The following is a 16040-nucleotide window of genomic DNA, read 5'->3' on the forward strand; positions in this document are numbered from 1 at the left end:
TCTGCCCAAGTACAATCCCACCTGGCCCTCTGGGTACATGCTCGGGGTGGGGGTGGGAATCAGGCCCTGTATTCCTGCAGGAAGTCCCTGAATGCCAAAGGCTGGATAGTATCAGAGGGTTAGTCTGGATCTGTAAAAAGCGACAGAGTCCTGTGGCACCTTATAGACAGTCTTTGCTCCAGATTCTACTCTCAGATACACCAGAGTAAATCCAGATTTACCCTGCTGTAAGTGAGATCAGAATAGGGCCCCTGGTGCCTATGCCACTGAGGTCCAGGTCAAATCAGAGGAGGTTCCAAGAAGCCCAATAGGTTTAACACTGATCCTAGGAGGCCACCATCTCCTCAGCGCCTTGCAATCAAACCCATCCAGTAGCCTGGAGCACTGGTGAGTGTTGTCATGGAACGCGTGAATGTTGCTCCCAAGACTGGCTGCAGACATTCCCCTCCCCCCTTTTCACATCCACAACACCGCTCGGCTTTGTTTCCACAGCCTCATTGAAGTCCTTTCTCTTCAGATGCACTCAGTCCGGTCTAAAATTGCCATTGATTTCAGGTTCCTGACAAGGGGCTTTCTGTGGCTAATAGAGTTGCTCAGCGTAAAGTGGCTTAGCCCACGGCACAAAATGGTTACTGCTTCTAGGGATCAATCACTAGACGCCAGCCCTTCAAGGTGTTTAGAAACCAAGTCCCTGTGGGTATGAATACTAGAACTTAAAACCTTTTCCAGGGACTCTGGAGCTCAAGCTTTCTGGAACTCAAAACTTCTTGAGATGGGTTCAAACTTCTAAAACTCAAGCCATCAGTAGCAGGCATTAATTTCTAGTGGGTGGGCCTTCTGGGAGGTCCTAATCCTGTAATGAAAAGCTTCTGGGTGGTCTTAACTTCTAGAACTCAAACTTCCTAGGAATTGACTTGGACAAATCAAGCCAAGGCTTTTCTTTGGGAGCTGGAGCATTGTCTTTTGGAACTCAAACTTCTTGGGCATCTAGCAACCAATCTTGCAAGATGGGGGACTTCATCTGTCTCCTCAGGCCTAGGTCTTCTTAGGATCCACATTTTAGAACCTTGGCCTTCCTGATCTTCCTTCTAAAGCCCAACCAGTATTCAACCCTCCTAGCTTCGCTTGGCTGAACTAAAAGCACAATGAAAAGCAATGTGGAAACTGCTACGTTGACTTGAATTGAAAAGCACTGTGGAAAAATCCATACCGCAGAACCCTGTCTTCTCCCTCTTTAAACACACAACTTCTGTGCACAACACATTTGTCCTTCCAACAGATGTATTCTTTTCACAAGCTCTGTTTCTGAAGTAGCTGTCAAACTGTGTTGTTCTACATTCTCTGGCTTACTGTACAGAAAGCCTGTGCTGCCGGAGGTCTAATTAATATTGTAATTTATTTCTGGCACACAGGCTGTTCTTCTTAATGGGTATCCATCAAAAAGCCTTTATTCTATTATTCAATAAGGCTCGAGTTGGTGCAGAGATGATGGCCAGATTCTGATTTTATTTACACAGGTATAAGTCCCTGGAATTCAGTTGAGTTAGTCCAGGTTTACGCTAGTGTAAATGAGACTGAAGTCTGGTCCATTTTATTCCCATAGCAGAAATACGGATAAACCACTGAGTTCTGTATCTTCTCTCCTTGCTCATCTTTCCCCCGTGACTTAGGGAAGCACCAGGACATTCAGACCCAGCCATGGTGAGATGACTGACCGTAGAGTGCAGACTTTAGGGCCATGTGACTGCTGGCAACTTGTCTGGCAGTAAGCTGGGGGGTTAAATGCACTCTGTGTTTTCATGTTCTCTCAGGAGTTCTCACTGATAAGTGAAGATTAATGCAATACCCGATACTTAGCTATTAGATGTACTGTTCAAACGGCAGAAGGGCTGAATTAAAAAGGGCTGCCAGGTGACACACACAGTATTAAAATAGATGAGTGATGATGCACTAAGTATGGAATTACATGTTTGTCTCAACAGTTTGTGTCTCATCAGCCATTTATTTCACTAGAGTGGTGAGAATAATGGAAGCTATCAGAAGTTATGAACCATCCTTGAATGAATATACTCACTAGCCTACAGGTTTCCCCACTGCAGGGATGTATGTTTGTCATTTTAAGACATTGCACAATAAATTGGTATTAGAGCAACGTTGTTGGTCAGCTAAAGAGAGAACAGGGTGAAGCTTGTGGCTTCTGTCTCGGTACATCTCTATCGAACTTTGTCCTAAAAGGTCTTTGAGTCCTGGGATTTTTATGGCAAGAGGCCAGGTAAATTCAGGGTAATTCAGAGCAACTCTAGTTGAGTCAATGCAGAGTTACACCCGTGTGAATGAGATCAGAATCTGGTGCAAGCAAAGTGAACTAGTTGTACTGTACATGAGTATCATAGATTTTTAGTGTTGGAAGGGACTTCAGGAGATCATCTAGTCCAACCCCCTGCTCAAAGCTTCATTAGTAATTTTTTGAACCACCAGCTCACTACAACCAAATGACCTGAGGTCACATGGCGAATCCTAAATCTATGGAAACACATTCTAAGCAAAAAGTGGTTAAGGTTGAGACTTTAATGTAACAGCTGTAAGCGAGAACTTAGCAAGGCCATCCCCTTCGTTTGCAGTCAAGTCTGGATCTCTTTCTCTAAATTATGCTATAGCTCCAACAGAAGTTATGGGTGAAGTTCTCTGGCCTGTGTCATGCCGGAGGTCAGACTAGATGATCATAAAGGTCCCTTCTGGCCTTAAAATGCATAAAATCATGATCATCAGTGCTCCATAGCACCTGCATTTCAGCTTCATTATGCCTTTGTTACTCTGTGAGTGGTTAATTCGATTCCTTCAGAGGTAATGTGAACCTTCAGCTCCCATTGGCTCCAGTGTGAGCAGGAGATATCGATAGCACACAGAGAGCCTTCATGGAGCTTTGTGGTATGCTAGAGTTGCAGGGCCCCTGCACAGGATCCCTAAATCCTGCCTCCACGTGCAGCGTAACTACACCACTACTGCTATGTGCACACTCGGAGGGCAGCGTTTGCCCTTTACAATCTCAGCCTAAACACTGCACTTAACATACCGCTAGCTTTGGGCATAGAACTTCCTTGTTGCTCAAAGGCAGCGCACCCGACAGATCTTAGGCCAAAACCCTGGCTTATGTATGCTGGGAAATAAATGAGATGCTTAAAAATCATGTACAAATCAGTGTCAGTTGGTGGCTTTTGCAACTATCGGGTAATGTGGAAATGTTTTCATCCCTGCTGGGAATTCCTGTTGAAAATGTTCAACTGGGTCCAGCGAGTGCTGGGTTTTGGGGTGGAACAGGGGGTCGATTGGGTGACTGTGTAATGGGTGTCACTGCACACTCCTGCCAGGACAGAACACAGATCCGCCTGCTCCGAAAGCCCCGGCCCCTGCCACTGAGGATAGACACCAAAGCTCCTTTGGCTGAATAGGGCCTAGGATAGAGGCTGGTGCAGGGGAGGGCAGCACCTACTAGCCACTCTCCCCTGACTAGCACCTGAGCAGGGCCAGCTCCGGTGCCTGGGCTGGCTCGGAGCAGAAGGGCTGTGCCCTAGCTTGGGGCTCCCCATCATCCCTAGGGGGTAAGAGAGGCGAGGTGCCGGTGTGGGTCCAGATGCCCCCAGGCTGCTCCCCTCCGTGCCCAGGCAGTGCACGCTGCATTGCCCGCTCCAGGCTCCAGCTGCATCCCTAGTCTCCAGCAGCCAGGGCGCAGCAAGGATGGAGAGGGCGCTGGGCTTGTCGCTCCCACCCACGCGGCCTCCTCGGCCACGCGAGAGCGTTTTGGCGTGGCCCGAAGCCAGGCCCTGCCCGCGCCGCAGAGCCCCCTGCCGGGGGGTGGGCTGGCAGTGCCCACCCCCTCTGCGCGCAGGCTGCCCGCTTCCTGCGCCGCTGCTGCGCCCTCCCCTCCCCTCCCTGACGCAGTGGTGCATCTCCCATTTAAAGCGGGGGAGCCCAGCAGCTCCCTCCCCCTGGCTGCAAACCCGGCGCCGCCAGCAGCCGCCGCCGACCCGAGCCAGACGAGCCCACGCACGTGGGTTGATTTACACCCTGCTCCGGCCAGCTGCCTACCCCTCCCCGCCCAGCCCAGCCACGCCCCAGGAAAGAGACTGGGGCCGACGCGGTGCTGCTGCTTCTCCTCGGGGGGCTGGGGCGGGGGTCGCTACCTGCCCGCGCTGGGGACTTACAGCCTGGGGAGCAGGAGGCTGCAAAGATAGAGGCGCAGAGGGGAACCGGAGACCCCCCCCTGCATCGCACTGATCCGGTGAGTCTTGCGGGCGCGGCCCCCTCTGTTCTCCCCCCCCGCCCCCCGGTGCCCATTCCCCACCTCCTGGAAGTTCCCCCCCCCCGAGGCGCCCGCGCCCACCCTCACGAGAATGCCCCCCTCCCCCAGTAAAGCCTTTCTGCCCAGATCGGACCTAGGGAGGTGGAAACGCAAGGGGGGGGGTCGGTTCTTGGCTCTTCTGCCCCTGGTCGCTCCAGGCAGGAGCGTCCCAGGTGTGGCCCTAAAAACGAGGCCTCGTTTTTCTATCGCTCCAAGGTAAAATCTGGCAGCATTTCATCACCCCGCTAGCCCAGCCTGTAAGGGGAGGTGTCCCTCTTTGGTGCTGGGAAGCAGCCCTGCTTTCCCGGCTCTCCTTGTTGCTGCGTGTTTGCCAGCAGACCCCCCCTCCCCCCCCCCGCTTTGCAGAGATGACAACTATTGTGTAGCGAGAGAAAGCTTTGCTCTTTTGTTCGAGAAGGGGGAGGGGGGGCTGGTGTTTAGTCTCGGAGCCCACTGCCTGGGTTGGCGGCTCATCTGTGCCTGGATTCACCCAGCCTTGCAGTGCCAGGCTATCGACTTCTTTAGTGCCTGGCATTTTTGCAGTGTACCTGAGGTTTTTTCCTTCTGTTTCTTGTTTTGTGAAATGGGTGAAGCTCCTACCTACCTGCTTTGAACAGCTAGTCTGTCTCTCTCTCTCACACACACACACACACACACACACACACATATGCTCCATGTTGCTCTTCCCACTCCATCCAGCCGCCCTGTCTCATTCCTGATCCAAGCTGCTTTGAGCTCAGAGGACTCTGATCATCCCTCGCTAGTGGATTTTCCTTACAGACTGTCTCCAAGAGCTTTCCCCCCTCTCTTGCCATTTTCACCTGTTGAGAGAATACGAATCACAATGAAGGTTCTGGGACATAAGATAGAATTATTAACAGGTAAATTCTGTTTATTTCTTTCACACCATGCACTGTTCCCTCTGCTGTGCTGATGGCTGAGTTACTTTCCAAGTGAGAGTCAAGTGGGTTTTCCTATTTCTAGCCCAAGCAAAGATTCTTAAATCGATGCAGCTAGTTTCAGTGGCACTGCGATGGCATAGTGACTTGGGGCAAAATCCTGCGAATCGGGGAAACCCCCAGTTGCAGACATCATCAGACGCTGGCTTGAGCCCTTGGTCAGCTGCTTGTTTAGAGGAGGGGGTGGGATATTGCTTTATGCAAGAACATACCAGTGGTGGAGAGTTCTTATGTATTAAATCCTGAATAGGAGGTGGTGGGATGGGTCGGCTGGCTACAGGAGTCCAGACTAATTCAGAGCCTGGGTATCTTTCACTTTTTGGGCAGTTTTCCTCTTTCCTTGATCCTTCTCTCTCCTTAGCTAGTTAATGTTTGTGCAGTGCTTGAAAACGTAAAGTGCCATGTAAGTCTAGTTTGTTTTTTCTCAGTGACAAGCAAATTCCCTGCAGCCAGTCAGCTGGCAGCAGCTTTTTCTGGGAGATTGACCTCCATCCTGCTTGGTATCTTCCTGTTGCTGTGGGGAGAGGGGTGGTTAAGAAATGGAGAAGGGGACCATTTCTCCATGCAAGAGACTCCAGTTATGCCCTCTGTGACGCAGGATGCTTTCTCCTGCCTCCTCCACAGGACTCGTTGTTGATCCCAAACCCTAATGTATGTGTGTGGATCAGCACCCCCATACTGCATCGGGGTTCCTCAGACAGGATAGGAGAGGAAGAGGTACTGGAGAGTCATGATTTCCCCTGCTGCATAAGGGCACCACTGCCTGCCCACAGTACCTAGGGATCTCGCTTGGCTTTTTCCCTGTGTTGCTTCTGGTTGCTGACAGTCCACGCATCTGCCAAGATACTGTGACTGGGCAATTCAGGGTATGCTATGGCAGTGGGTCCCTGTGGTGGGGGCACTGTGTGTTTGGGGCGCCAGAACTGTGATAGGGCTGTGAGGTGACAAAGAAAAGGGCCTGGATAGCCGGCAGCGCCTCACCATGTTTGAGGGGCAGAATTCACAACCGCATGGAGTATATCTGAAGACCAACTCTAACTCTTGGTTTTACTGCAGTACTCTGCAGTAATGGCCCCCAACAGGAGGCTATGGAGCTGTTCCGGTAGGATCTTTTTGCTATAATAATCCCTAGCTCTTCTGTAGCACTTTTGATCAGTAGGTCCCAATGCACTTTACAAAGGAGGGCAGGGTCATTATCTGCACTTTACAGATAGGGAAACTGAGGCACAGAGTGGGAACAGGACTTGCGCAGGTCAATAGAATCCAGCACTCCTGCATCTCAGACTTGAAGAGAGCCTTGGTCTCCTCCAGAGGCTGATTCCCTGCACCCCAGTAAAGGATGGAGCTGGGGGAGGAGGTAGCCCAGCCTGTTACCAGGGAAGCCATGAGTAGCTGGTGGGGGACCCAGACAGGATATCTGGAAGCTGACCTGGGCGGCATAATCTGCTGATTTTATGAGCCCCCACCTTGTTGGAGTGTCACCAAGGGAGTAAGGAGATGTGGCTGAAGCCAGAGTCCCTCTCATGGCAGGATAGAGGAGCTGCTGCAGGGAAGGTGCTGGAATAGCCATGGGTACTGGCTATTTTCTTTCTTGCTCCAAACCCTCCTGCGTTGTCTGGCTGCCTTTTTGCTTTCCTGCTCTGAGCTCTGGGGACTGGGAGTGGAGAATAGGTTACACTCACCTATAGCTGCAGCTCATGTAGACAATCAGTAAATAAAGGGCCCATCTTCACAGTCAAGGTTGCTGTGCTTTGGGATCTCATTAGCTGACAATAGCACCTACCCAGCTGTGTGATGTTTCGTCTCTGGGGACCAAACTGTGCCACAGTATCCGGAAAGGTCAGGGCTGTAACAGGAATCCGGAACATGGTTCCATCTACACAGACTAGATTGTACCAGACCTCAGCCTTCCACGTGATGGACCGGATGTGAAAGTGCACACGTGCCCTCATGTCTGGGTCCGTGCCCCGCATGGAGCGTGCTGCTCTCTTGTCGAGCAGTAGGGAGCGATCCTCCGTTGGCCTGGGGCTCTCCCGCCTCTGGCTTTTAAGGCACTGTGAACGCAGCGAGAATGGTGGCGCCAGCTGGGTGTCCTTCAGGCCTGGGCTCCTTGGGGTAGGGACTGGAGGGATGCTGGAGAATGATGCCGAGTCTCTTGCCCTGCAGTCTGTCCAAACAGAGGTGCAGTGGGGGGGGGGGGAGGGGGCATTGGTCTTTCCTAGGGTCAGGGCCGTCCTTAGGATTTATGGGGCCCTACGCAGTATTATTAAACTGGTGCCCCTATGCTGGATGGCAGCCCAAGCTCACAGCCTGGTGGGGGAGGGGGAGAAGGGACTTGACAGCAAAGGATAATGAGATGCCCAGCCTGCCTCATGGTGGCGGAGAGTCACAGTTCCCCGCAGAGACTTGCATGCACTCTCCCTCATGCAGAATGGACATTAAGAAAGTACCTAATTAAAAGCACTAAAATTTGGGAATAAAAAATGTCAGTCACAGGTTTTTTGATATGCCCTGAAGTTTGTCAGAGATTTATTTGCAAAAACTTCATAGTAAAGGTGAGTCAGCTGTCCTGCTGAATACAACATTACATATAATAGAATACATGATGCAGCTCTTCTCTGTTTTACATTTTCTTCATCAGTATTTCTAAGTTGAATTTATATTTTAAATGTACTCAAATCTTAAGCCAGCATTCCAGATTACTACATATTTAACTCACTGAAACAAAGACATTCTTTTAAATTAATTAGAGAGGTTTAGTGTGTTCATAACAATGTTCATTGCTTTTAGAAAAAGGGAACAGTAATTTACTTTGTGTGATCTCCATAACAAGAGACATGGTTATGAAATTTCACCAACTTTAAAAAAATATGTTTCCAAAGATTTTAGGTATAACAAGGATTTTGTCTTACTAAGGTACTGATTTTGCTGGAGGGTTCTTTTAAAACTAGTTTGTTGGATTGTCAGAAGTAAAGAAAGGGAACTCTTTGTCCAGCTATCTGGAAGGGAAGGACTGTTGTCCCTTTAAGGGCTCTCTTCAGTGGGGAGTGGGGGGAGAGGTGGTGAAGGGATGGACAGAAAGGACAGGAAGACTTGGAAGCCCTTTTTTTTTTTAACTATAGTAATTAAAATGTGTATTTTAGATAAGGGAAGTCTTTTGAAGGATTTATTTAAAAAACTGTATGTCTGAAGATCCACACATTTAAGGCTAAAGATGATTGTGCATCTAAAACTCTATGCAAGCATTTTTTAGAAATGTGATTTTATAATCTTCACCAGCTCACTAATGAAATATTTTTAAAGCAAATTTTAAACTAAAGTCCTGTAGACTGACATGTTCTGTGTAAATATTACATTAATGCACAACTATTTTTGTCAGTAAAGTCAGAAACTGACAGTATAAAAATTTATTTGGGCATAAGCTTTCGTGGACATCTGATGAAATGCGTTCTAGTCCACAAAAGCTTATGCCCAAATAATTTGTTAGTCTTTGAGGTGACACAAGGACTCGTCCTTGTTTTTGCTGATACAGACTAACAGGACTACCACTCTGAAACCTGTCAGTATATACCTTGGGGTTGGCAAATGCCTGTTAAATGGCTTTATTACCCCTTGAATGTCTCTTTAACAGTTTCAATGTTGTGCTAATAGGTCTGGCAGGCTGGAGGTTTTTTCACTTTTAACTACTAGATTCCGTCCCAAGGAAGACTCACCAGGCTAGAGCAGCCATCTGTGGGAGCCTGCAGGAAGGGTCAGAACAGGGATAGGAAAACAAGCGGTGGACACTAAGACCCAGTGGTGCCCCAAATTTTCAGGTGCCCTACGCAGCTGCCTACGTTGCCTATGCCTAAGGACGGCCCTGCCTAGGGTAGGGAGGGGAGCGGAGCAGACCGTATTGGGGAAAATTTGCTCTGCAAGGGCCCAAGATGAATTGTATGAGGATGCTTTCCCTTGGTATTGACATTAAACCAGTGGTGCCCCCCTCCCTCCCCTCCTTGGGAACTCCAGGTTAGACTGTGAAGCTCTGATGTAAGCTTTCTCCTCCTAGCCTCCCCATCCCCAACTGGCAATGGATGGAGGCCTGCGGCCTTGTTCTAGACTCTCTTGATTTGGGGTCTCCTCCTGAATGCTTCCCTTGCCTCCCTCCTCCTCCCATTTCTCCAACTCTCCTTGGCGCCTCCATCTGGCGCCGGGCCAGGCCTGGCTCCTCCAGGAGCTGGTTTCGTTTCTCCCCGTCGATCCAGGATTGCTCTATTAGCCCAAACACTCCGTGACGGGACTCCTAAGTAGACGGGGCCGGCGCCAAGGAGGTGCACAGATAGATTAGCTGCTGTGCTGGCAGGCAGTGCCTGCGTGTCTGGCAGGTGGAACCTCTGGAGAGCCAACAAGCCGTTCTGCTAGCTCACAGATCCCCAGCGCAGCGTTGTAATTCAGGAGTGTAGCGGCGGGCACTGCGTGATCTGTGTGCGGTGCCCTTACAGGGACACTGCTTTTTATAGCCTCCCCTGCTCTTTCACTCTCCCAGTCTTAGAACCCTTCCCAAAGCTTCGTAATAAATAGTCTCCCCCTGACGTACAGTTTATTCCTTCTCTGGTAGGCAGGAGTTATGTTTGGCTGTGGTTCGCTGGTGCAGCGAAAGCCCGACATGGCTGTCTTTTGTTGCTTCTTTGCTCTGATGTCTGCAGGAGAGGGTCTTTCTGGGCGCAGAGGCAGGGCATGTGCCTTTATTCTGCTAGCTGCTTGGGGCCAGGGCTGGCTCTCACTTTGTTCGTACAGTGCCTGGCGCAGTGGGGCCTGATCATGGCTGCAGCCTGTAAGTGCTATGAGAATGCAAACAGTAGCCAGCCCATTCATCAGCACTCTCTGCCTGACACACACACAGGGAGATTCGAGGAGGCTTTTTTTTCCGCAGTGGGGGGCGGAGGGGAGAGCTAGCCCCTGGAAGCAGACTCTCCGGCTGTGTTACATGGAGTTAAATTGAGCCCTGGCACAAGTGGGTCTCCTCTATGCTTCAGTGCAGGTTCCCTTTGTTGTGGTAAAAGTGAGCCAGTCATTGCAGAATCGAAGGACTGAAGTACAGCAAAATAAGAGGGATAAGCGGCAAGCACACACCTGGGTTCTGCTTGGGCTCCCCTGGGGTTCAGTCACTTAGCTTTTGCTTTGTCTCCTCCGGGTAGTGTGGTGAGGCTCTTACACTTGGTGGGATTTGCCCTGGGCTCTGTACGTGGCCAGGTGACAGCACAGTGTTATACTTTCCGTAGGAGTGTTCCACAACCTCTGACCTCACACAGAAAATGCCCTGTCTCCTGCTTCCTGTAGTCCTACTGTAGCCATTCCTTGTTTGTGTCTCGGACCAGTGATACTGGATTGGAGGGTGGTGGGTGGAAAGATGGTGACACATGTGGGGGGCCCCTATCTACAGAGGCAGGTCTGCTGTGCCAGGGGATCTCGGTGCCCTGATCAGGTTATAACACAGGTTGGTCCTAACCCACTACGATTAGCACGCAGGCCTTGAGTCGGAGTCCGGATGTGATGTTCTTCCCATGACCAGGCCTTCTCAGGAGGTGGGCAGATAAATGTTGGGCAAGGCGAAATCGGGGTGGCCTTGGCTGTTAGCCCTATGTAGAGGGAGTTGCAGTCGGTAAGTCTCAGTGATGCATGGTGGGTTATGGTTGCCAGGCCTCGGAGGATGGGGAGTGGTCTCCTGGTAAATTGGAAAGACATTTTTCCTGGTCGGTCTCTACCTGGTTATCCAAGAGCAGGGATAAATCCAATACTGCCACGCGGCTCGGCAATAGGACGGCATCAAGAAGTTGAGGGGAAGGTCGCTGGCTCCTCAGATGGTTCCCCTTTCCAGCGCCCCTCTGAGCGGAGCTCCAGTCAGCTGGTTTCATCCAGGTGTCTGTCTGTGGCTAGCACTGATGTGCGTGAGCGCACAGCAGGGCGGTTTGCTGAGATAGACGCAGAAGGCAGGATGGCATCAGCGCACCGGTGGCAGAGGAGCCTGCGGTACCTGCTGAATTCCCCAGGAGTCTCGTATCTGTTGAACAGAAGCGGGGCAGGCTTGGCCTCTGCAGGGTTTCACCTAGGAGGAGCATCACTACGGAGATCTGCTGGGGAGATGTGATGACCTAGGTTAGCGCTAGGCTGCCCATCTTGCCTGCTCATGAGGGCAGGTCTGTAGCACTGTGTGATCTGGTGTGTTGTAGGCTGTTGATAGAAAGAGCACAGAAGTCTGACCACAAATGCTGCTCAAACAGCTTCTGTGCTGGAGCCAGGTCTGAATCCTGAGCTGAGGGGTTGACGACAGAGATTGGCAGGGACTCTGTTCTTGATGGAATGGTGTTGCTCCTCTGTCTAGTTGTTGAGGAATGGGGTAGAGAGATGCACCTCCTTATGTCAGTGCTGAGTATGGTCCAAACCATGTCAACTATTCCATCTTCTGAGAATCCAAACTGCTGGCAGAACGTACTCGTCAGCCCCAATACACTGAGCCACCCAAGAGTTTCTCCTCCGCTTAATCTCCTGGCAGGACTGCGTGTTCCCCCAACTGCTGTGTGGCTGGCTATGTGCCCGGAGAAATGCCAGAAACCCAGAAAGCTGCTTTGCTTTATGAGTTGGAAAAGTTACCTGCCATTGCCGGGAACCCCAGAGCCCTGCACAGAGGGAATGGATCTTCCGATTGTTGGTTTGCAACTTTCAATATAAAGCTATTTTATTTCTGGTCTGGGATCTTAAGCAGCTAAAAGGGACAATGCTTTTCCATCCTTCTTCAAGTCCTTTTGTCTGCATCAAACTTCCAAAAAGCCTGACAATTGAGAGTCAAGATAAAATTGATTGTGTAGCACTATTCTTCACTTGCACTGGTCCTAGTGTACTGCGTGTTACCCACAGTCATCACCATTCTCAGCCCCTGCGATACATCGGCCTGGCTGTGCGACTATGGCACAAGGCTAGGCGCTAAAGGACAGCCCCCTCCGTGAATACAGTGTGTCAGCACTGAGATTCTGTGTTGAGTGCCCACCAGTCACTAGGGAGGGGGGCCAGCCAGCAAATTTTCAGGCAGGTAGATTGTTGGCTTGTGCGTATTCTAGCACCCCTAGCATGCTGTGTGCTGGGAACTCACAGCTAACGCTGAGCCAATCTCTTCTTAAAGCCTTGCTCACTCTATCAGAATAACGATCTAATCACCGCTATGAAACGTGGTCAGGGCCCAGCTGCGTTATAACAGGGCTTCTCATTGTCAAGCGAAGGAACTATGTCCTGGATTGCATCTCTGCTAGGGTAGCTCTGCCAGGGCGTCCTGTTGACACCATGAGTGTCCTTTGACACTGTTTAAATCATGTTTTTATTTTGAGAACTAACTGCAAAAATTGGGCTACAGCCCTGCTCTGTCCAAGCCAGTAACGTGGGTTAAACAGATGGATCCCCTCAGGTGTCAGTCAATCCAAGATAAAACCATCTCAGGGGAGAACTTGGTTATAACTGAATGATCTCCCAGCAAGGCGGCTGTCGCAGCAGAGTCTTACTCCTAGTGTGTCTGTCGGCCGGGGGAGAACGTGGGTCACTACTTTCTATTCACACAGGCAGGAAGGAGCCGTATCAGAACACGGTTAGCCCACAGCCATGGTTCACAGTTGGGTTTAAATACTAGGGCAGGATTGTATCCCACCACAGATGGGATCTTGGAGGCCATTTCAGGGGTTCATTGGTAGGTGAGATGTCCCAAGTGGAGCCCACAGTAGGGGCATCCCATCGAGTGTCGAATGCGTGGACTTTGCAGACCTGCAGAAAAGCTACTGAATGTGCTACCCTCCATTCTTATCCTGGATTCTGGGCCATTCACATGCTGCAATAATAATGTTTGATCTTCCAGTGTGCAGATTCCTCTTCAGCTCCGAACATCTTCGCATCTGTGACTTGAAGTCTCACCCGTAACATCCCTGTGATCAGTACAGTTTTGGGTGGCTTTATTGTTTAGTATGGTAGAAGCCTCTTGGTTGGCACAGATCCTGACAGAAGGGGAAAAAAGCACCTGTTAAGTGATGACCCCGGTCCTCAGAGGTTCGCAGGATGAGATTTGTTTGAATCACATAGCTTGCGGTAAAAAAAGCATGAGAAGGCTAGAGAAAACCACAGGAAGGTAAGAGGAGCTTATTTAGCAGCCGTAACAGAGCAGGGAAGCAGCGTGATGAGGACGGTGGAGTGGGAAACACGTGCTAGCAAACTGTGACTTGCTCCTGTTAGCTACATAAACTGGCTGCATGCACCACCTCCTGTGCCAATTAAACAAGCAAGGAACACCAATAATCCATTGTTCAGAGCCATTGAAAGATATTGCACTGAATCTCTGCCCCCAGCCATTGTCCCAGTCAGACCGGGGGAGAGATAGTTAGGTGGCTGCCATTTGAATTAAGCATGTTGCCTTGTTGTGTACTCCATAGTGATTGATGCAGGGCCCGGACTTCAGAAACACCTTGCAGTGAGTCAGCTCTACCTCCAGTACACAACCATACCAGACACCATTATCCGTAGATCTCAGGGATTTACAAAGGAGGGCCAGTGTAACCATTTCTGTTTTACAGATGGGGAAAGTGAGGCATAGAGTGGCCAAGTTATTTGCCCAAGGCTATATAGCTAATCCATGGGAGAGCCAGGAATAGAATCCAGATCTTCTGGTTCCCAGTCAGGTGCCCTACCCAACAGGCAAGCTGCAAATATTTCAAGCTTTTTGTGACTGCACTGTCTGTGTGGGTTCATGGAGCGTCTGGATGTGTATTGATATGGGGAGAAGCCAGAAGACCGTATCTGGCCTGTGCTATGTACAGAGAGCTGGGGGAGGGCGTCTTGAGAGCTATTGATGGGAAGCGGGTCTAGTGACCACAGAAAAACAAGAATGGCTGTAGTGGGTCAGACTAACCGTCCATCTAGCCCAGTATCTTGTTTTCTAACAGTGGCCAATGTGAGATGCTTCAAAGGGAATGAACAGGACAGTTATCAAGTGATTCATCCCATATTGTCCAGACCCCACATCTCGCAGCTTAGGGACACCCAGGCCATGGAGTTGCATCTTTGACCATCTTGGCCAATAGCCACTGGTGGACCTATCCTCCATGCACTTATCTAATTCTTTTTTGAACCCGGTTATACTTTTGGCCGTCACAACGTCCCCTGGTGATGAGTTTCACAGGCTGACTGTGCATTGCCTGAAGAAGTACTTCCTTGTGTTTGTTTTAAATCTGCTGCCTATTAATTTCATTGGGTGACCCTTGGTTCTTGTGTTATGTGAATGGGTAAATAACACTTGTTTCTTCACACCATTAATGATTTATAGACCTCTATCATATCCCCCCTTACTTGTCTCTTTTCCAGACTAAACAGTGCTTGTCTTTTTAATCTCTCCTCATATGGAAGCTGTTCCATCCCCATAATAATTTTAAAATATATCTTTCTTTGAGATGGGGCGACCAGAACTGCGCGTCATCATTGTCATCAATCCATTGGAGTTTGAGGATGATTGTCTTCCATAAAATGATAGCCAGCATGCAAGGTGTGGGTGTACCATGGATTTATATAGCTGCATTATGATATTTACTGTCTTACTATCTATTGCATTCCTGATGGTTCCCAACATTCTGTTTGCTTTTTTGACTGCCGCTGCACATTGAACAGATGATTTCAGAGAACTATCCACAATGACTCCAAGGTCTTTCTTGAGTGGTAACAGCTAATTTAGACCTCATCATTTTGTATGTATAGTTGGGAGTATGTTTTCCAATCTGCACTATTTTGGATTTATGAACACTGAATTTATAAACAATTCATTTTGTTGCCCAGTAACCCAGTTTTGTGAGATCCCTTTGTAACTCTTCACAGTCTGCTTTGGATTTAACTATCTTGAGTAATTTTGTATCATCTGCAAACTTTGCCACCTCACTGTTTATGCCTTTTTCCAGATCATTTATGAATATGTTGAACAGCAGTGGTCCCAGTACAGATCCCTGGGAGAGACCACTGTTTTCTTCTCTCCATTCTGATAACCGATCATTTAGTCCTATCTTTTTGTTTCCTGTCTTTTAACCAGTTTCTGATCCATGAGAGCACCTTCCTTCTTATCCCATAACTGCTTACTTTGCCTAAGAGCCTTTGGTGAGGGACCTTGTCAAAGGCTTTCTGAAAGTCCAAGTACACTATATCCACTGGATCCCCCTTGTCCACGTTTATTGGCCCCCTCAAAGAATTCTAATAGATTAGTGAGGCATGATTTTCCTTTACAAAACCCATGTTAACACTTCCTCCAACAAATCATGCTCATCTGTGTCTGATAATTCTATTCTTTACTATAGTTTCACCCAATTTGCCTGGTACCAAAGTTAGGCTTACCAGCCTGTAACTGCCAGGATCGCCTCTGCAGCCTTTTTAAAAAATTGGTGTTACACTAGCTATCCTCCAGTCATCTGATACAGAAACTGATTTAAGTGATAGGTTACATGCCACTTTTAGTAGTTCTGCAATTTCATATTTGAGTTCCTTCAGAACTCTTAAGTGAATACTGCCTGGTCCTGGTGATTTATTATGGTTTAATTTATTAGTTTGTTCCAAAACCACCTCTGACACCTCATTCTAGGACAGTTCTTCAGATTAGCCACCTAAAAAGAATCTCCCTCACTTCCTCTGCAGTGAAGACTGATGCAAAGAATTCATTTAGCTTCTTCGCAATGGCCTTGTCTTCCTTGAATGCT

General features: G+C 49.2%; 1 protein-coding gene across 3 annotated transcripts in view; it reads left to right on the forward strand.

The window, feature by feature from the left end:
- Positions 1 to 3935: 3935 nt before the first annotated feature.
- NDRG4 (NDRG family member 4) overlaps positions 3936 to 16040 on the forward strand; it is an 87029-nt gene continuing 74924 nt past the window's right edge. Inside the window, exon 1 of one of the 3 annotated variants that reach the window (XM_050922983.1) lies at positions 3936 to 4279. Coding sequence is in view for 2 of the 3 variants with exons in the window: in XM_050922981.1 (XP_050778938.1) it covers positions 5007 to 5220 (214 nt within the window). In the remaining variant the exon portion in view is untranslated. Of the gene's footprint in view, positions 4280 to 4857; positions 5221 to 16040 lie in introns of those variants that run through there. The other 2 variants (XM_050922981.1, XM_050922982.1) reach the window with 2 other exon arrangements.

This window comes from Gopherus flavomarginatus, chromosome 14, assembly GCF_025201925.1.
Source record: "Gopherus flavomarginatus isolate rGopFla2 chromosome 14, rGopFla2.mat.asm, whole genome shotgun sequence".
Taxonomy (NCBI): domain Eukaryota; kingdom Metazoa; phylum Chordata; order Testudines; family Testudinidae; genus Gopherus; species Gopherus flavomarginatus.